Source organism: Monodon monoceros, unplaced genomic scaffold (genome assembly GCF_005190385.1).
Source record: "Monodon monoceros isolate NGI ecotype Baffin Bay Population unplaced genomic scaffold, NGI_Narwhal_1 Super_Scaffold_22, whole genome shotgun sequence".
In the NCBI taxonomy this organism is placed as follows: domain Eukaryota; kingdom Metazoa; phylum Chordata; class Mammalia; order Artiodactyla; family Monodontidae; genus Monodon; species Monodon monoceros.
In genome coordinates this window covers 41,083,841-41,106,152 of record NW_021703779.1, presented here as the reverse complement: position 1 = coordinate 41,106,152, position 22,312 = coordinate 41,083,841, and the positions used below count along the sequence as shown (strand labels likewise).

Sequence of the window (22,312 nt, the reverse complement as noted above, 5' to 3'; positions counted from 1 at the left end):
ACTCTTTTAGCAACTTTCAAGTATATAGTACAGTATTATTATCTATAATCACCATGCTGTACATTAGATTCCCAGAACTTGTTTATCTTATAACTGGAAGTATGTACTCTTTGACCAACATCTCTCCATCTCTTCCACCCCCCAGCCCCTGGTAACTACCACTCTACTCTCTGTTTCTATCAATTTGGTTTTTTTAGATACTACATATAAGTAAGATCATACAGTATTTGTTTTTCTGTCTGACTTATTTCAGTTAGCATAACACCCTCAAGGTCCATCCATGTTGTTGCAAATGGCAGGATTTCCTTCTTTCTCATGGCTGAATAATATTCCATGGTGTATGTATATACCACGTCTTCTTTATCCATTCATCTGTTGACAGACACCTAAGTTGTTTCCATACCTTGGCTATTGTGAGTAATGCTGCAATGAACATGGGAGCACAGATATCTCGATGAGATCCTGATTTCAACTTCTTTGGATATATACCCAGGAGTGGGATTGCTGGATTATATGATAGTCCTATTTTTAGTTTTTTGAGGACGCTCAGTACTGTTTTTCATAGTAGCAGCACCAATTTACATTCCCACCAACAGTGCACAAGGGTTCCCTTTTTTCCACATCCTAACCAGCAATAATTATCTCTTGTCTTTTTGATAATAGCCATTCTGACAGGTGTGAGGTGATATCTCATTATGGTCTAGATTTCTTACATGGAAGCTCAGGGCTCCAAAGTGAGTGGAGAGCAAGAGCATTAAGAGTGAGCCAGGGGCTTCCCTGGTGGTGCAGTGGTTGAGAGTCCGCCTGCCGATGCAGGGGACACGGGTTCGTGCCCCGGTCCGGGAAGATCCCACATGCCGTGGAGCGGCTGGGCCCGTGAGCCATGGCTGCTGAGCCTGCACGTCCGGAGCCTGTGCTCTGCAACGGGAGAGGCCACAACAGTAAGAGGCCCGCGTACCGAAAAAAAAGAGTGAGCCAGGCAGGAACCCGATTGCCTTTTACGACGTAGCTTTACAAGTTACCACATTCTATTCTTTGAGGCAGTAAGGGTCTACCGAGGTTCAAGGGGGGGTGAACATAGCTGCCACCTCTTAATGCAGGAGTGGCAAAGTTATGGAAGAGCATGTGGGATTGGAAACCCGGTTTCTGGCGCTTTTGGAAAACACGATCTGCCGTAAGTACTATGTATGCGGGCCTCTCACTGTTGTGGCCTCTCCCGTTGCGGAGCACAGGCTCTGGACGCGCAGGCTCAGCGGCCATGGCTCACGGGCCTAGCTCTTCGCGGCATGTGGGATCTTTCCGGACCGGGGCACGAACCCATGTCCCCTGCATCGGCAGGCGGACTCTCAACCACTGCGCCACCAGGGAAGTCCAGAAATCTGTACTTTTAAGGTAGCTCTTGAGTTGTCCTCAGTGTTACCTATAGCGAGAAGCTTTTCCCTTGACTTTTGGGAATCTAAGAGGCTGTGATATTAAATATTATGCTCAGTGAACATGACTTTTAATGACTCTCCAGAAATTAGATTTTCAGCAAACATGGCTTTTAGTGAGTCTCCAGAACTTAGATCAAGTTTTCCCATTGGTTAACTTTCTCTGTGACTATCCACATTTTTAGTGTTTGCAGTTTCATTGGGAAGCTGCATGGAACTTCAAGGTATATTGATTTTGTAGGGGCTGTGTGACAGTCTGGAAGAACAGGGAGAGATGCTAGCTAAAATCTAGATGAAGAGATTTCCCTGCTGCAAAGAAGGTACTGGGCAGCCTTGGCAGCGTGCTCACCTAGAGGGGAACCAGGAAGTCTGCAGTGCTCCACATATCTTTCTTACCTAATACCATCTCTACCCTATTACTACTCCTTTTAGTTAAGCATTGCTCTCTTCAATGAATCCTCTTAAAAATGCAGACTCCTCTGGGAGACAAAACTTGGACAGTTGGTACGGATTTCAGAGTGGTTCAGTAAACGCTTATGAGCACAGTGCTAGGCGCTGGGAATTCAGTGATTAACTCAATCTCTCTTTTCTTCCTTGACCAGAGGAACAAGGTAGATTGAAAATTCTTGTTCCTGAGGATTTGTTCCAAGAGGCTTTATCATTTAGAGTCCACTTTACGATTTTTTTTCCAGACCTGGGCCCGGTCTTCAGAATCACCAAAAACTGCCTGGGCTACCAACAGGTCAACATAAAAGGGCCACTAGGGTAATTGCCCCTCCCCAACCACCTGCTGCTCATCTACCTGGAATGGCAAGTGTCCAGTTCCTTCTGGTTCAACCCGCTTCCCCCTGAGGGTTAGTTACAAAGTCCAGAATAAGAAGTCAGTCTACTTGCCAAGTGGTAAAGGTGCTATTTTAACGCTCTTCCCTCATTTCAATCCCTTATCGGTCCTCACTTTGGGTCAGGCTAAAGCCGAGGTTTGAATGAAGCCTGGCGGATTCTGGGAAGCCCGGAATGCTGGAAGGCACTCTGAGAGACGTGGGAAGAGAGGTGTAGGGGGTAACGTGGCTTCGAGGCTCCTCGGCTTCTCCAGAGTCCCCACTTTACTGGGCCCAGGGCGGCTACACACTGGCCGGAGATCAGATACTTCGAGTGGTCCCAGACACAGGACTCGAGACCGCACATCCAAGAGGATGCTCCTGCCAGGCACGGGCGACCTCTGGCGTCCCGTTTACGAAGCGCGGCGGCGAGTGCCCAGGAAGTGGCCCCGCGAGCCCAGACGGCCTGGCCAGGTACGCTGGGACCGGGCGAGGAGCGCAGAAGGCGAGGGGCCAGCGGTCCCGCCCGCAGGTTGGAGGGCGACAGGCGACCCCGGTGCGGAGGCGGCGGGGCGGGCGCGCGGCGCGGCCGGGGGCCGGACAGGTGCGCGGGCGGGGGGCGGTGCTTGGGGATCCTGCGCACTGCGCGCGCCCCTCCCCCAGCGCGGCTCCCGGCGCGGCCCCGGCCCCGGCGCGAGCGGGAGGAGGAGCTGCGGCTTCAGTGGCTGCTCGGGCAGGTCGGCGGCGCCACGGGAAGCCGCCGACGGCGCGGGCTGCCTGTCCCAGCGCGCAGGAGGCGCGCGGGCGGCGCTGGGGCCATGGAGCCTGGTGACGCGGCACGCCTCGGCCCGGAGCGGGTGGTTCGGGCGCTGCCACCGCAGCTGCTGCTGCTGCCGCTGCTCCCGCTGCTGCTGGGTCGGGGGCTGCGCGCGGCGGCCTCGGCCTCCTCCTCTGGGGCGGCGGCCGAGGACAGCAGCGCTATGGAGGAGCTCGCCACGGAGAAGGAGGCGGAGGAGAGCCACCGGCAGGACAGCGTGAGCCTGCTCACCTTCATCCTGCTGCTCACGCTCACCATCCTCACCATCTGGCTCTTCAAGCACCGCCGGGTGCGCTTCCTGCACGAGACCGGGCTGGCCATGATCTACGGTGAGCACCCCGCACCCGCGCCCACCGTCCCCGACTACCCTCGGCCGCCCGGGCTGCTGCGCTCCCCCCCGCCCCGCGTCGCCGCCTTGTGCTCCCCCTTCACTTGCCGACGTGTGTCCGTTTCCCGCTGCGACGGTCTTGGTTCCCAAGGTCAACTGTCTGCATTTTCGGGCTCCCTATTACCATGAAAAAGAATTCCACTCCATTTCGACGTTTCTTCAAGGGGAACCGGGAAAATGAAAGGCACCGGGGTGGCCTGGTTCTGTCCGATCGGTTCTGTCTCAGCTTCGCCCCCTCTCGCGCCCCCGCCCCAGTTCAGCTCCACGGGGTGTGTGCGGTGGCGGGAGGTGGGTGACCTCCCAGGAACCGCACCGCCCCAGGAAGCAGGGCACCGTGAGGGTGGGGCGAGGGCTGAGCGTTCCTCGGCTTGGGTAGCGGCTGACGGGGCTTGGTGGATGCCGCCGCGTCCATGGTCAACCTGGGTGGGCGCCCACTTCTGACATCTGTGTTCCCGGATCTCTTGTGAATAAAGTCGAAGCTTGAAGCACTGTGAAAGGTGAGCGTGGTCCAGGACTTAAGAGTGGTGCACCGCCATGGCGGGCCTAGTCGGGGAGATGGGCACGCCTCCCACTCTTATGTCCAGGTGGGAAGTTTTACCCAGTTACTTGCCTTCTCTAAGCTAAGAGGAGCTTTCCTATTCCTCAGATTGTAAGAAAGACACGACTTCGAAGATACATTTAAGGGTGTATGAAGAGGAAAAGTAGTGGTTTTAATTCTGGAGTCAGCCTTCTTTTGTTGTGAAAGGTGGGCTAATGCCACCATCCTTTTCTGGATTTAATGGCACACGGTGTTTTACATGCACAGTGGTCAGCACAAATCTTCCATTACTACATGGATGTCAGCCACAATCTGAATCATCCCTCTTCCCCCCGCCATGCCCCCACTCCGCCCCCACCCCCACCCACCATGACATGACTCCAAACTGGAACCAAGTATTCTCTTTTTGAATTTAATTCAGTGGAATTAAGGCCCGGGTTGGCATCCTCATGTGAAATAGATGAGCCCACTTCACGACTGTTCTCAGTAGGGAACATTTGACTTCATCACTTATACTGGAGGGATCTCTCCACTCAATTTCCATTCAGGGTTCCCTGATAGAGAATGGAAAGCAGACACCTTAATCTTTAATGTGACAATTACCCTTGGCCCTGGGCCTTGCTTCTCATGGTTCTTGACTGTTGACAGCCCAGGCTCATGGCCACCAAGGTTATGAAGTGCTGTCAGGGAGCCCTCTAGTTTTAAAGAGGTAGTGGCCTAAACAGGACTTGAGTTGAAACAGGACCAGATCTAAAACTGAGTTTGGTTATTGCAAATTATAGGTGTGAACACAAACCTGGCCATTCTTTAGCTTTGTGGTTTGTGTCAGTCGGTGACGACTGATGCCCAGGCTGCAGGTAAGCTCAAAGATTTCCTGAGCAGGTAGCAGAGTGGGGAGTTGAAGCATGTTGTCATTTCAGGCGATTGACTCTGCCATAGTGCAAATGAACGTTGCCTTTATATGTATATAGATAGCCATGAAAATATTTTTATTTTATAGCCCTTAGATCCAATTCATTAAAGTACAGTGTGAAATACTTTTAGGAGGTAGATTTGACAGGCTCATAAATACATGCTCAAGTGCATGGAAATGGGATTTAAAAATGGATTTTCTGAGGAGTACTCCATGTTCTTAGCAGCTCAGTCACCTTTATCTTAAGGCTTGAAAACAACAGTGGAATTTTCCTTTGTGGATATGTACTTTTTAAACTCATCTCAATCTTTTAGTCATTGGGATTGTGCTACCAGTGTACTGTTTCATTTTGTCTTGCGGAAATCTAGTTTAATTGATGATGTTCAGAAAAGGCAACATCCTCTCATAGCATTCTCTGTAATTTTGTTCTGTGTCTTTGGGTTTTTTAATCTTACTTTGAAATGCATTAAGAAATTTGTTTGTCAATGTGAGATGTCCTAGGTTCTGCCAAATATTAATATTTTGGTGTGGGTTGCCTATAATTGAGAGAAAATATTTCTCTTTTTCTCAGGGATATTTAGTCTACTGTTTCAAGTCTCCCCCGCCCCCAATTCTGAATTCTAATGTCATTTGATAAGCTAACTAGCCAATGTATACTTAGACTATTGGGATAGGGATTCTGATTAAAATTCGGTATGAAAATCTTTGAATACTTATGTGAATGCAGTACAAATTTCAGGACTTCTCTTTCTTAATAGTAAGAAATCAGATTTCATTTCTTGATATCAATAGAGGAAATGAGTAACTGTCCTGTTGCCTCTGAGTAATAAAGGACAAAAAGATCTAAGGAAACATTTGTTAAGTATCTGCTGTGTGCTGGGTGCCCAACTTAATTTATGGAGGTGACCAATTTAACTTTTAAATGTTGGTAAGTTTTCATGAATGAAAAGAGTTCAGCTGCGAATTTCAATTCTTTACTTTGAAATTTAAAAAATCTAATTCCTGCCACTTTAAAAATATTTAAGTGGTACTTTGAGAGGGAAGGCTTTAATATTTAAAATAAGTTGTGATATATACATATATGATACAATGTATTAATATATAGTAATATATTAAAATGTGATAATATATGTATTTGCTGGTGTAGTTGTAAAATATCTCTGGAAGGACATGCAATAGACTAGTACCATTGGTTTCCTTGTGGGGGAGGAACTAGGTGGGTGGGACATAGGGGTGGGAGGGAGACATCACTTTATACCCTTTTGTGCTTTCTTTTTAACTTTGGAAGTGGAATCACCTAATAGCATGTCCATGCCTCCATTCTGTGGCATTGTTGTGGCATTTTAAGATGCTCCTCAAATCACCCAGTTTGATGCCCGCTTCTCCCTATTCAAATCACATTGTTATCAATTTTCTATGATCTTTCAATTGTTGACTACCCATGAAACTTTTGGAACCCTGTGTTTGGAAGGGAGACAAGACAGGGAAAGGGGGAGAGATTTTCCCTCCTCTTCCTCGCTCCTTTTATCCCACTATCCCCCCAAAAGAGTTGATGTTACTTTAGGAGCGGTGTGTACAGATAGCTCCCAAAGGACCCAAGGACAAGAAGAGACACGCTGTGAATGCTTAGCATTTAAATTGAAAGGAATTCCCCTACTCACCAAGGGACAGTTAGAAGCACTCCTCCTCCCTGGCCACTGGTCCAGGCAGCTACAAGGGAAGGTGACCAAAGACTAGACTCTCCAGGGACGTTGAAGGCAGCCCCCAGACCCTGAATGGGAGCTGCAGGGCAGTGGGTAAGGTGCTTGCCTGGCACCAGTCTAACCTGTTTTGTCAGGGCAGGGAGCTCCCAGCTGTCTGGCTCGGTACGTGATTAAGTGCCATCCTGAAGTTACCAAGCCCCGCATGTCTGTGCAGCAGAAACAGTGAGTGTTTGAGGCAGGGAAAGGTGTCATAAACAGACTGTGTCAGTTAATTGTGGTTCTCTCTCATGTGTACAGTGGTTCCACTTCCCCCGTAATGTTTTTGTGACAACTGATATGGGTCCAGAATATCTAACTTTGCCATGCTAGCCCACCGCCTGCTTCTGGCTTCCCCCTCCTCCACGCCTGTCAACTTTCCAAGTACATGTTGGTCAGCCCCTCCAGGTTCTGTGGACGGTGGGCTCGTTGTTTTGTTGAAGCTGAATTCCTAAGCACAGGCTGAGGGTGGGTTCAAAGCCAAAGTCTGAAAGAGGAAATATGGCTTTTTGCAGTAGCATGAAATTAACATTTGAGCCTGTGAGCAAACATTTCAGAACCACCCTCTTCCTGGTTAATCCGGAGCCCTTATTTATTTATTTATTTTTAAGAGCCCTTCACTTTGGCCCTAGTTTGGGGAAGCTCTGTATAGTCTCCGTTGGGTACCAGATCCCCTGGGTTCAAATGTTGGCCCTGTTACTTATAAAGCTGTGTAACACTGGGCAAGCTCTCTGAGCCTTAGATTCCTCTTTTCAAAAATGGAGACAATGCCACTCACCTCACAGAATTTTTGTATTATTGTGATATTGTAAAGGTCAAGTGCAGTGTCTGGTACTTACTTGGTAAATATTAGTTCTCATTTTCAACTTAGATTTGTGATTCTTTGGCCAGCATTGCTACTTGAGCAGAGACCTGCTGTAATTTTAAAGTGCATTAGGATACAGTTAGTGGGAGTGATGAGAATTGTAATTTTTGGTGGGCTATTTGTTAATACTTAGAAAAAAATTTACAGGGTAGCTATTCTACTCTTTTATCCAGCAGTCTTCATTCTTGGACTTTATTTTTCAGAAGTACATGCACTAGCATGTTACCTTATATAGATGGCAATATTTGTTGCAGCGAAACAAGTTGCAATACTCATTAAGAAGGAACTGGTTAAACTACAGCACATTCCCACTAAGGAATACTATGCAGCTGGGAAAAAGAGGTGTTTTGAGATGTCCTTTTAGGGCAGCTGCCCACACATAGTTTTGTGGGAAAAAACAAGGCACAGAGCAGTATGTATAGTATCTCATTTATTTTTTTGAAAGTCATATGATGTATATACATAAACATGATGCATATACATTTATATATGATATGTGTGCTCTGGAAGGATGCACAAACTTAGCAGTGGTTATCCTTTGACAGTGGGACCTGTTGTTGGGAGGGAGAGAGGGGAGATGTTACTTTTCCTTTTGTACTCTTCTGAATGGCCTGAAATTTCTATAACACTGACACATTACTTTTGCAATTGAAACATTTAAAAATAAAGCAAACAAAGAATAGATACATGTATATGTATAACTGAATCACTTTGCTGTACACCCAAAACTAACACAACATTGTTAATCAACTATACTCCAATATAAAATAAAAATTAAAAAAATAAAGCAAACACCTTTTTTTGTAGCAAAAATGCATTAGAAATAGATTATAAGTTGTGTGGTTTGATAACATTAGTTATTTAAAAGTTAGAAATGGAAGTAAAATGTGTCTTAAAATTAGAAAAATGACATTTCCTGAAAGCATTTCTTAGAACCTTTTTGGAATGATGTAATTAGAAATCACCATTTCACAGCTCCCAAGGACAGTTGATTTAGACAAGGATTTTCAGTGAATTCCAGAGCCATAGGTGAGAGGTTGTTGGGGAACATGGTACTTGCATGGTGCTGAGTATCACCCCACAGATTACTTACCTATCACAAAGGAAAGAAGGTACCTTTACAGTGGAGAGGTCTGGCAGTCACCATCTTATACTCAAGTCATCAAATTTATCCTTGGTCCTTGTGGAACTATCTGGTATTATATGCCTCCTGATGTGTTGCAAGAGGAAGCATGCAGCTTTACCTATGTAGTATTCGTCCTCAGAATGTTTCATCTGAATCTAATCGAGGTTTAGGCACATATTCCAGTTTATAGGAAATATAGGGGATAGAGAAATAAGTTATAAAATACCATGTGAAAACGGGCATATCCAAAATATGGGACAGTCTACAAGACAGTTGGTCCTGGTTTCTTCAAAAAGTCTATGTCAAGGGAAACAGAAAGGCAAGATAAGTGACTGAACTGTGTCCTCTCAAAATTCATATGTTGAAGTCCCAATCGCCAATGTGATGGTCTTTGAAAGTGGGGCCTTTGGGAGGAGATTAGGTTTAGATGGGGTCATGAGGGTGGACTCTCCATGATGGGATCAGTGCCCTCTCTCTTCTGCCACGTGAGGATACAGCAAGAAGGCAGCAACCCACAAGCCAGGAAGAGCATCCTAACCAGACACCGAATCTGCCAGCACCTTGATCTTGGACTTCTCAGCCTCCAGAGCTGTGAGAAATACTGTTTAAGCCATCCAGTCTGTGGTATTTTGTTCTAGCAGCCTGAGCAGACTAAGACAGTGTTCTGAGTTAATGGAGACCAAAGAGACATAACCAAATGTAGCACAGGACAGTTGATTGGCTCCTGGTTTATGAAAATGAGCTATAAAAATGTTTTGGGGACAGTTGGGGATATTTGAATGTGGACTTGGTATTAGATGATTAGGAAATTACTGTTATTTTCTTAGGTGTGATAATTAAGGTTATTTATATAGGAGAATGTACTTATTTGGAGATGTAGACTGAAGTATTTAGGGGTGAAGTGTGTGAGTCCTAATGTATGCAACTTTCAAAAAGTTCAGTCGAAAAAAATTCACCACATACATAGAGGAAAAATATGGCAAAATACTAGCAATTGTTAAATCTAGGTGGTGGATGAAAAGGTGTGCTTTATATTCTGTCAACTTTTTGTCTGTTTTGAAATTTTCATTAAAATAGAAGATTGGGAGAGATGTTAACCTCCCTGTAACTTCTTAGCTGGTAACTTTGTTAACTGTTCTGTCTAAAATGTTGTACAGGTGAGGCTGTCTACAACCCACCTGTTACTCTCATTAAACTCTTTCTGACACTGTGTAACACTGACTTTAGTTTGCATGAGGTGATGTTAGGCTTACATGACTTAAGAATCAGTAACTTCTTTTTCATTTCAGTTTTTTGGTTTGATTTTTAGGTTCACATGTTTTTTGAAAAACTGCCTCTGTTCCACTTAGAAGAGAGTATATATTAGGAGACTTTTCTCTTTTGGTTAAATCATGCTCCCTCTCTTTTTTTTTTTTGCGGTACGCGGGCCTCTCACTGTTGTGGCCTCTCCCGTTGCGGAGCACAGGCTCCGGACACTCAGGCTCAGCGGCCATGGCTCACGGGGCCCAGCCGCTCCGCGGCATGTGGGATCTTCCCAGACCGGGGCACGAACCCGTGTCCCCTGCATCGGCAGGCGGACTCTCAACCACTGCGCCACCAGGGAAGCCCATAATCCCTCTCTTTTAATCAATGTGGATATTTGTATTAGGGTAATGCTAGCTGTTATAATAGACCAACCCCAAATTTCCGGCCTAACCAGAGAAAAGTTCATTTTTTACTCATGTAATGGGCCAGTGCAAGGGTCTGGCAGGTGGCTCTCCATGTGGTGATTCAGGGACCAGGTGTCTTCCATCTTGTGGCTTCCCCATCCCTTGGGGCTTTGGAATCCTCTCCCTCCAGCCAACGAATGAGGCAAGAAAAAGAAGATCATATGGGGAAGGCTTAGACACTAAGCCTGGAAGTGTTGCACATTGCTTCGCAGCTTCTGTTGGACAGAATTTGGTCACGAGGCCACATCTAACTGGAAGGGAGGCAGGGAAATATCGCCTAGTTGGAGTAAGAGGAACAGGTTTGGAAAGCAGCTAGCCAATCTCTGAAGTATTTGATGAGTACTTTGTAATACATAATCCAGAAAAGAGAAGTAGTAGGATTTGCATGCATATTTCTTGTTGTTGTCAGCTGTTGATAAACTAAATTTTGTATTTTAAGTGATCCAGTTTGAAGAGGGCATTCATCTTCAGTTTATGAAGTTGTTTCAATAGACCTATCAGCATTGCCTGGGAGCTTGTTAAAAATAGCATGTCTGGCCCCAGACTGACTGAGAATGTCTCAGTGGGGCCCAGAAATCTGTGATTCAATACACTACCAAGGTTTTCTTCTTTTAAATACTGAAGTTTGAAACTCACTGCTATAGAATATTTAAGTTTTCACCCCTTAAATACGTTCACTATGTTGCTTGTAATTAAATAAATGAAGGAAAAGAATAGCAGCTGTTTATTGAGCACCTGCTATAATAGTCAAGCACCATATTAAGTATTTTGCATACTTTAAGCCATTTAACCTTCACATCAAATGTATGAAGACCGTATTATTGGCCCCATTCTGCGAGATGAAGAAATTGGAAGTTAGGCTTAGTACCCCATTTGTTTAGAGTCACATGTTTGAGATTGGTAAATGGGGATCTATTAAAGGATGAGATCAATAGGTTGAGGATGTGTTTAGCCAGGATAGAGCAGAACCTGAATCGTGCCCTGATTACCTGGTTCCAGGAGGTCTTTGAGGGAAATCCACGCCCAGAGTATAAAGCAAAGCAAAGTGACCCTTTATTATTAGCTGGGACTTTGTCTCCAAACTCCAGTGTACAGCTGCAAGGGGTGAGGCTGGCCAGTTTGGAAGAATCAATTTTCCTATGCTAGATCTGTCTGGGGCCCTTGAATCCAAGTAAAGCCAAGATACCTGCTCATTTGTACCCCAAAGGCCACATTCCAGGTGTTACTCCATTGATATGTGTTATGGACTGAACATTTGTGGCCTCTCAAAAATCATATGTTGAAGTCCTAACTCCCAGGGTGATGATGGTATTGGGACATTTGGCCTTTGGGAAGTAATTAGGTCATGAAAGTGGAGCCCTCATGAATGGGATTAGTGCCCTTAAAAAGAGGCCCCAGAGAACTCTCCGCCATGTGAGGATACAACGAGAAGTCGCCAGTGTACAACCCAGAAGAGGACTCTCACCAGAACCCGAACATACTGGTACCCTGATCTTGGACTTCAGCCTCCAGAACTGGGAGGAATAAATTTCTCTGGTTTATAGGCTGCACAGTCTATGGTACTTTGTTATAGCAGCCCGAACTAAGACAGTATGACAGAAGTCTCCCAGTGTTATGGAGGAATGTAGTCAAGTGATGATCAGAGTGGCTGCACTAGGCCTTCTCAGGTGGGAGCAGTTGCTTAAAAGTTTTCTCATCTCTAGACATCACTATCACAGAGGTGGGGAAGCGGGTAGAACTGGGTCTGTCAAGCGCTCGGGTCTCTCTGCTCTTACTGTGCTAGTTGTCACAGGCATATCATAGTCTCCTGGAGAGATTTTCCAAAACACAATACCTGAGAAAGAAGCCTGGTGCAGGCAGGAATGTCTCTTGTTTGCTCTGTCTCTGCCCCTAGAACAGTGCCTAACCCATAGTAGGTGCTATGGGAATATTTGTTTAATGGATTCTACTTTGTCTAACAAAAAATGAGATGCTGTAATACTGCTTAGCATTAAAGGTCCTTCTTTCAAGTTGTTGTGCCCCGGATTTACACTGAGAGTGAAGTTTCTGAGAAGGAAACCTTTGTGAAAACATCTGCTTGAATCACAGCGAACTGTTTAAGAAAGGAGAATGAAGGGATAGGTGAGTATGTGTTTGCAGAAAATTGTATATTTAGCTAATAAGCCACATGGTGGGTTTTTCTTTCTTTTTTTATTGTGGTAAAATATATATAACATAAAATGTCATTTAAATTATTTTAACTGTATAATTCACTAGCATTAATAACAGTCATAAAATTGTGTGACCATCACCACTATTTCCAAAATTTTTTCATCACCCCACATAGAAACCTTGTACTCATTGAATAATAATGCCCCATTCCTCCCTCACCCTAGCCCCTGATAACCTTTAATCTACTTTCTGTCTCTATGAATTTGCCTATTCTAGAGATTTCATATAAGTGTATTCATACAATATTTTATCTGTTTCAGTTAAAATAATATTTTCAAGGTTCATCCATGTTGTAGCAGGTACATGAACTTCATTCCTTTCTGTGGCTGAATAGTATCCCATTGTATATATACGCTACATTTTGTGTATCCATCCATCAGTTCAGGGACACTTGGGTTGTTTCCACCTTTTGGCTATTGGTGGTATAATACTGCTATGAACATTTGCATACAAGTGTCTGTTTGAGTTTCTATTTTCAGTTCTTTTGAGTATATACCTAGAAATGGAATTCCTGGGTCGTAGGGTAAGTCTATGTTTAAATTTTTGAGGAACCACTGAACTGTTTTCCAAAGTGGCTGCAGTATTTTACATTCCCACCACAATGCACAAGGGTTCCAATATCGCCACATCCTTTCCTACTTATTTTCTGTTTTTTTTAATAGTCACCCTAGTAGTTGTGAAGTGGTAGTTTATTATGGGTTTGATTGATGCTTCCCTAAGGACTAATAATGTTGAGCATCTTTTCGTGTGCTCGTTGGCCATTTGTATATCTTCTTTGGAGAAATGTTCATTCAAGCCTCTGTCTATTTTAAAAATTTGATTATTTTTTGTTGTTGAGTTGTAGTTCTCTACATATTCTGTATATTATTCTCTTATCAGATATATGATTTGTAAATATTTTCTCCTATCCATTGGGTTACCTTTTCACTCTGTGATAGTGTCCTTTGATGTGCAAAAGTTTTAATTTTGATGAAGTTCAGTTTATCTATTCTTTCTTTTGTTCCTTGTGCTTTTGGTATCATATTCATTGCAAAATCCAGTGCCATGAAGCTTTCCTCCTATATTTTCTTCCAAGAGTTTTATAGTTTTAGCTTTTATTTATTTATTTTGGCCATACCACGCAGCTTACAAGATCTTAGTTCCCCGACCAGGGATCAAACCTGGCCCTGACAGTGAGAGCCCTAGCCACTGGACAGCCAGGGAAGTCCCTGTTTTAGCTTTTAAATTTAGATCTTTGATCTGTTTTTAGTTAATTTTTGTATATGGTGTTATTTTCTTAATTTCCTTTTTGGATTGTTCATTACTAATATATAGAAGTGTGACGATTTTTTTTTGGTATTGATTTTATATCCTGCAGCTTTGTTGAATTTGTTTATTATCTCTAACAGTGTGTGTGTGTGTGTGTGTGTGTGTCTGTTCTTTAGGGTTTTATGTGTGTAAGGTCATGTCATCTGCCAATGGAGATAGTTTTACTTCTTCCTTTCCAATTTGGATGCCTTTTATTTCCCTTTCTCGCCTAATTGCTCTGGTTAGAACATCCAGTACTATGTTGAATAGAAGTGGTGAAAGCAGGCATCTTTGTCTTGTTCTTGATTTTAGGGGAAAAGGTTTCAGTCTTTCATCATTGAGTATGATGTTAGATGTGTTTTTTTCACATATGACCTTTATCATATTGAAAATTCCTTTTTATTTCTAGTTTATTGGGTGTTTTATAATGAAAAGGTGTTAGATTTGTCAAATGCTTTTTCTGCATCAGTTGAGGTGATGATGTGGGTTTTTCCCTTCATTCTATTAATGTGGTATATTACATTGATTGACTTTCATATATTGAGCCACCTTTGCATTCCTGGGATAAATTACATTGGGTCATGGTGTATAATTCTTTTAATATGCTGCTGAATTCTGTTTGCTAGTATTTTGTTGAGGATTTTTGCATCTATATTCGTAGGGACTGTTGGTCTGTAGCTGTCCTTGTCATGTGTTTGTCTGGCTTTGGTATCAGGGTAATGCTGGCCTCCTAGAGTCAGGAAATGTTCACTCTTTTTCAACTTTTGGGAAGTTTGAGAAGGATTGGTGTTAGTTTTTCTTTAAATGTTTGGTAGAATTCAACAGTGAAGCCATGTGGTTCTGAGCTTTTCTTTTTGGGGAGGTTTTTGATTATTGATTCAATCTCCTTGTTATAGATCTATTCAGATTTTGTTTCTTTTTGAGTCAGTTTTTGATGGTTTGTGTCTTTCTAGGAATGTGTTCATTTCCTCCTGAGGGGCTCAACGGTATATTTGAGCAGGCAGAAGAAAGAAGTAGCAGTTTAGGTTTATACTCAACAAATCTTTTCTTATCACTCTTCTCCATATCTACCTCTGTAACACATTTTAGGTAAAGACACGTTGACCTCAAATTATCTTAGGTTATTAAAACAGTTGATTCACAGATTACTTTGTGTTGAGTGTAGAACTAACTAGGTGTAGCAGAGACTCCAGTTACCTCCCAATATCCATTCTCCCTTTCATCTTTCTAATGGAACCCTGATTTTTAGCTCAGCATATTTCTGTGTGATGAAAGCACTGCATTTCCTGGCCTCTCTTGCAGTTAGGTATGGTCATATGACCAAGTTCTGGCTTAAAGACTAGAAGAAGTGTTGTTTGGGGTTAGTGCAAAGTGTCCTTAAAAGGAAGGGAGCATGCCCTTCTTCTGCCATGACTTCTGTCATCTTGAATGTGGATGTTATGGCTAGATCTCCAGCAGCCATGTTGGATCAAGAGGTAACCTTGGGAATGGAAGGCATTTCTGGCAATACAGTTAGATGGAGCTGAGGTCTCTGATAGCATAGAGCTGCCATGCCAGGCTTGGACTACATACTTTTGGACTCCTTGTAAGTGAGAGAGAAATGGGTCTTTGTTATTTGCTGCTGAACCTAATTGTAACATTTACATCAGGCTCTGAGTTCCACTTGGAACTCAGGTGTCACATATGAGGCTCTTTCAAGGGCCTAATGCAGATGTTCAAGACTACAGTGGATATGGCACTGCTTGGGATTCTAGGAGAGGCTAAAGAGTAGGCAGTACAGATCCAAAAAAAAGGTTTGAGTAAAGGGTTAAGATTTAAAGTACCACTTATATTTTGGAACTGTTTTGGGCATTTGATGATCACCCACACATTTGGTGATTTACTAGAAAGACTCATGGGATTTAGAGACATTTGTAGTCACCACTATGGTTTGTTACAGCAAAAGGATACACAGCAGGATCAGCAAGGGAAAAAGACATAATGGGTGGAGTCTGGAAGAGTCTAGATGTGGGCTTCCAAAGGGGTGGGGTTTCACAGAACAAGCTGCTTCCTCCAGCAATTAAATACAGCAGTGCCTGCACAGTGTTTCTGCCTAGGGAAGCTTGCTCAAGACTCGGAGTTTTTTTTTTTTTTAATTGGGGACTGATTAGGTACTGTTACTGAAATTTCTGATTCCCAGAAGAAAGCAGGTGTTCTCTATGAATTACATTTGCAGAAACTATCTAGCAAGGCTTGTATGGCCATATTCAGCATTCCAGGCACATAAAACAACCTTATCAATTAGTAGCATAGGGGATATTTTACAGGCCAAGTTCCCAGGAGCTATTGCACGGATCAGTCATACAAGCAGGGCCTCCTAGAAATAGCAACATCAGGCCTATTATGTTAACTTTTTCCTGTGTTATCAATTGACTGTTAGCTTTTTGGGCTCCTGGGGGTTCTTTGGTTTCAAGACACTTTTTATTTTTTTTTGGCCGCACCTCACAGCATGTAGGATCTTAGTTTCCTGACCAGGAATCAAACCCGTGCCCTCTGCACTGGAAGCGTGGAGTCTTAATCACTGGACCACCAGGGAAGTCCCACTTTTATTTTAAAAATCATTACTTTTTTAGATTTATTAATTTTATTTTAAAAATTATCATAAGTAATATTGACTTTTGACATACAGTTTTATGAATTTTACAATATATATAGATATGTATAACCATCACCACAATTGAGGTGAATATTAGTTCCTTCACCCTAAAAAACCCATGTTACCACCCTACTCTGACAACCACTGATCTGTTCTCCATCACTCTTGTTTTGTCTTTTCAAATGTCAACATAAATGGAATCTTTCAGTATGTAACCTTCTGGGATTAGCTTTTTTACTCAGCATAAGGCCTTTGAGATTTATCCATGTTGTTGCATGTGTCTATAATTAGTTTATTTTTATTGCTTCCATTTTATGGATATACCATAGTTTATTTGTTTGTAAGTTGAGGGACATTTAGGTTGTTTCCAGTTTTTTTGTGATTATGAATAGAGCTACTATAAATATTAGCATACAGGTTTTTGTGTGAATATAAGTTTCCATTTTTCTATGGTAAATACCCAGGAGTGGGATTGATGGGTCATAGGGTAAGCATATGTTTAACTTTATAAGGAAACTGCCAAACTGTTTTCTGGAGTAGCTGTACATTCCAACTAGCAATGTGTAAGCGTTCCAGTTGCTCCACATTCTCTTCAGCACTTAGTATTGTTAGTATTTTTAATTTTAGCCATTCTAATAAATGTGTAGTGGTATCTCATCCTGGTTTTAATTTGCATTTCCCTGATGCTGAACATCTTTTCATCTGCTTATTTGCCATTCACATATTCTTTTTGGTGAAGTGACTGTTCAAGTCTTTTGCCCATTTTCTAATTGTATTGTTTTCTTTGAATTTTTGAGAGTTTTTTATATATTCTGGAATCAAGTTTTTTGTTGGATATGTAATATGAAATACACATATATATTTTTTGAGGGGGGGGCCATGCCACGCAGCTTGCAGGATCTTAGTTCCCCGACCAGGGATTGAACCCGGGCCATTGGTAGTGAAAGTGCAGAGTTCTAACCACTGGACTACCAGGGAATTCCCTCAATTGCCCATATCTGTATGGATGTTTTTCTGGACTTTCTCCTGTGTTCCACTGATACCTGTGTCTAGCTTTGTGCCAGTTCCATACTGTCTTGCTTGCTGCAGCTTTGTAGTACATCTTAAAATTGGGTAGTGTGAGTCCTCCAATTTTATTCTTCTACAAAATTGTTTTAGCTCTATATTCTTAATGATTTCCTATGTAGATCTATCAATTATTCACCACAATTTTAGGGCATTTTTATCACTCCCCCCCCCAAAGAAACCCTGTATCCATAATCCTTTCAGGTTATTCTTTCCGCTCATATGCATATGTTGATCTCTTCTGAATACCTGAGGTAGAGACCCCCTGTGGATCTCCAGGATTCTTTCTCTGTTTAGGTCTCCTTTCTGGTGCTCAGTCCTGGGAACTTTAGCTGCTTTTGTATCCAGAATCCCAGCTTTGTCAGTTTCAGGAGTTGGCTAGACTTTGTCTCTGTTTCCCCTCCCTGTTTTGTGGCTTGGAAACGCTCTTAAGGCAGTAAGCTGGAGCAATCAAGGGCTTACCTCATTTCCCCGCATCTCTCAGGGATCACTTTTCTTCATTGCCTGATGTCCAGTGTCTTGAAAACCATTATTTCATGTATTTATGTTTGTTTTTGTTTCAGGCATGAAGATAATTCCAGTCCCTCTTTCTCTTTCTTGTCTGGAAGTGGAAGCCTTAATTCCATGAAGGAGTTTTGGTCTTTCTTTTTTGTCATGGTAACCCCCCATACAGACTCCTTTTGTTTTATTTTTCTTGAACTGTGGACTTCATGTGTGTGTTTGTGTTTTTATGCAGTTATGCATTTTTATATACACATAGACACACATTTAAAACAAGCCTACCGTGGATGATCTTATTCTAGTCTAGGAATCTGTTGGCTACTGTACATTTTTGCTGTTGAGAGAACTGGGGAAGGAAACAATTGCATTCATTAACAGAGTAGGCTATGAATGGGCCAGAGTGATTCTCTTCAGTGACATGAATGAGAGAATTGTCTCTTTTCAATGGCAGTGTTGTGCAGAGTGTTTATGATGGCACTGGAGAGAGACACAGACAAGATGGTAATACTGTAGTGTTGCCTGAAAGAAAAATGCACGACGTGAAAGTTGTGAGTTAAGTTTTATTCGGGGACTTTAGCCTGAGACATAGCCTCTCAGATAGCTCTGAGGAACTGCTCCTAAGAGGTAATGGAGGAGCTAGAATATGTATGAACTGGTGGGCGACAGCAGTGGCTAATGGCTTGATCCTTGCAGAATTGGAATGGCAGGCAACATTTTTTTTTTCTTTGCAGTAGTGATTTTTATTCATTGTGGGGAAATCTGGTAAAGAGTGAAGCTCTGATGTGGCAGATGAAGTCCCAATCCCAGTCCACTCAGGAAAAAAGAGGCAAGTAGTACAGTAGGAGACAACTGTGAACCAAGGCATTGGAAGAGCTGAGAAGCCAACCAGCATGCATTGAAGCGACCTAGAGATAAGGAACAGCAGGAAGCCACTGTCACCCCAGGGGCGGACATAGGGAGAAGGTGGTGTTACCAGAGCCCGGGAGTGAGGTCGCCTGAGATACCCTGACTTCATTCCTCTCACCCTCTAGTCTCTTATCAGTGCCACCCACTGGATTAATTTAACTGGAAGCCACTTGCAAGGGGGCCTGGAAAAGTAGTTTACAGGAGTCCCCCCTCTTTTCCCGTCCCCTGCAACACATAGCAGAGCAGCAAAGGGCAGAAAGTGGATCTGAGGGCACATCAGCCCAGGACTGGTGTGAAGGTTCTTCCTCAAATCGAATGCCCATTCTGATATGCAGTATGTCCAATACCTAGATATGGTCCAGAAGGGAAGAGGAAAGCTGCATGGTCAGGATCAAAAGAGCCAGTATTCCTATCAGCAGTCTGGGGGAAAGGAAGCTAGGTGTTGAGGCACAACACCTTTTAAAGCCATTTAATATCTGCTTAAAAGCCATTTAATATCTCCTCAAAGCCATTTAATATCTGCTTAAAGGATGAGATGAGGTAATTATGATAAACAGTTGTTCACATTTGAAATGTTAAGTTTATGCATTAACAAACCCCACATCAGCTATTTTTTAATCTTATCTACTGATGCTGTTTGATTGAGTTATTATATATTATTTAGGGAGAGGAAGTGGTGGTAGATATGAGGAGAGACAGGAGGACCCTTTTTATTTTATTTTTATTTTTATTTTTTATTTGGCCGTGCCACACGGCTTGCAGGATCTTAGTTCCCCAACCAGGGACTGAACCTGGGCCACGGCAGTGAAAGTGCCAAGTCCTAACCACTGAACTACCAGGGAATTCCCAATAAGTTTTTTTTTTTTTTTTTTGCGATACGCGGGCCTCTCACTGTTGTGGCCTCTCCCGTTGCGGAGCACAGGCTCTGGACGCGCAGGCTCAGCGGCCATGGCTCACGGGCCCAGCCGCTCCGCGGCATGTGGGATCTTCCCGGACCGGGGCACGAACCCGTGTCCTCTGCATCGGCAGGTGGACTCTCAACCACCGTGCCACCAGGGAAGCCCAGTTCTTTTTTTAATTGAAATTATTGCAACCCAGGCAAGAATATTAGTTATTTCAAACTGATCAGAATCCTTGATTAGGTATTAACACTATAAGAATATCCAGTCTGTTGGATTAACAAAATGTTCAGCGAATTGTTAGTACATTATACTTTGCTTGACACAGTCTTTTAATATTTCAAATATCTAGACTTTGTGGGAAAAGGCTGCATACAAGATATAACTATGCTTGAAAAACTAATCAACAGCCTTCTGGTTTCAATTCAGAGATGTGGAATGTAGAGTTCCCATCCTTACAACAAGAAAAAAGCTGGACAGATTGCAAATTAATGACTTTTCTTGAACCCCATGGAAAACTAAGGTTTCCGGGCTTACACCTAACCCCAAATCAGGAGAGATGCAGGTGGCACTGCAGGGAGAAATAGCACGTGAGCATTTGCTTACCTGGGATAGACACTGCCAATGTCATATAAGCCAATAATATTAAATTGTTAATGAGTTACTAAAGGTTGGGGGCCATAGGTATAGAAGGTTCTGTCTTGCAGACTTTTCCTTCAGGATCCCCACCAGGTGCTCACAGGGAAGATCAGGGAGACTCCTGAGAAAGTGTCCCCCATGTGCTGGCTAGGATAGCAGAACAACAGCCACTGCCAAAATCTGCCTAGACATGTCTCCTCATCTCCTAAAGGAACAAAAGTCTTAATCTGCAGGAAGAAGGGGAACAAAAACTGGTAGAAACCCACTGCAGCTGAGAAAGAACAGGAAAAACAAAGAAGCTCTACTCTTAGGGAAGGAAAGGAATACCATAATTCTGGGCACAGAATTTTGCTTGGAAGAGGATCACATGCTTATGGAGGCCGCAACCCCAAGACCCGGGGCCACAGTACCTATCTAATATTGATGATTGACCGGAACAGAAGAGACTGCCCCCATCTCCCACCTCCCCACTACCAAGCTAACAAGCATTAAGTAAGCATAGCAATAGAACTGATAAAATGGAATCATAAAAAATACTAAATAAGGCCTAGAGAAAGAAGAAAGAGAGGAAAAAAAGAAATGAAGAACAAACGGAACAAATAGAAAACAGCTAACAAGATAGATTTTAACCCCACCATATCAGTAATCACTTTAAATGTGAATGGTCTAAAAGAGATTGTCAGATCGGATTTAAAAAAAAAGACATAACATGTATGCTGTTTATAAGAAACCCACTTTAACTAACTAATTAATTAATTTTGGCTGCACAGGGTCTTAGTTGCAGCACTCAGGATCTTTGTTGTGGCATGCGGGATCTTTTTTTAGTTGCGGCATGCAGACTCCTTAGTTGCTGCATGCATGCAGGATCTAGTTCCCCGACTAGGGATCGAACCCAGGCTCCCCCTGCATTGGGAGCTTGGAGTTTTACCCACTGGACCACTAGGGAAGTCCTGAAACCCACTTTAAATATAAAGACATAGATTCAAAGTAAAAGGAAGGATAAAGATACACCATGCAAATGCTAAACAAAAGAAAGCTGAAGTAGCTAGGTTAATCTCAAATAAAGTAGACTTTGTAACAAGGAAGATTAGGGACTTGACTTTTATCTGAAAAATCATTTCACCTTTTTCATATAATGTAACGTAATTGCAGGAATGATATCCCATCACCTTTGCCATATTCTTTTGGTTAGAAGCAAGGTAGAAGTCCTACCCACCCAAAACATAGGTAGTCCTCACTTTGCATCAGTCTGATATGTATGAATTTCAGTTACCATGGTTTAGTTAAATAACATCAGTCCCTAACAACACAGTTCAGATTTCTGGTACCATGGTATATTAACTGTGAGTAACTGCATAAAGTTCAGACTTTCCTGCTAGCTCTTTGTATTACATAAATAACAAATGGACATCAAGATGAGTGACCAGTCTTTCAAAGTCTGTCCATGCTCACTGCCCACCTGTTATTCAGTTCACACACAGACAGCAAAGCATGCAGTTGGGTTGCCTCCTTGTCTGCCAGTGATAAATCCATGTGACATTTTACAAAAATGGGTAGCTGAAAGAGGGAATTGGCCAAGAAAGATGAAAGTGCAGCAGAGAAATGAAAAGTAACAACACTGAAATTTGTATCAAACGTAAATGGAATAATAGAAGAAAGGGCTGATAGCAGAAATGTCGACACTGCCACCATTCGAGAAACTCTAAATGTACAGCCAGATGAACTTAGTGAAGAACTTACTGATGTAAATGAGCAAAGTGGTTGTGATGAAAAGGATGACGATCCAGAGGAAGTGATGCCAGCAAAAAATCTTCATATTGAAGGAG

The 22,312-nt window shown here is 42.9% G+C and overlaps 1 protein-coding gene across 1 annotated transcript in view; it reads left to right on the top strand.

The window, feature by feature from the left end:
• Positions 1–3,066: 3,066 nt before the first annotated feature.
• SLC9A7 (solute carrier family 9 member A7) overlaps positions 3,067–22,312 on the top strand; it is a 146,008-nt gene continuing 126,762 nt past the window's right edge. The window contains exon 1 of the mRNA XM_029240614.1: positions 3,067–3,394. Within this exon, the coding sequence (XP_029096447.1) occupies positions 3,067–3,394 (328 nt within the window). The remainder of the gene's footprint in view (positions 3,395–22,312) is intronic.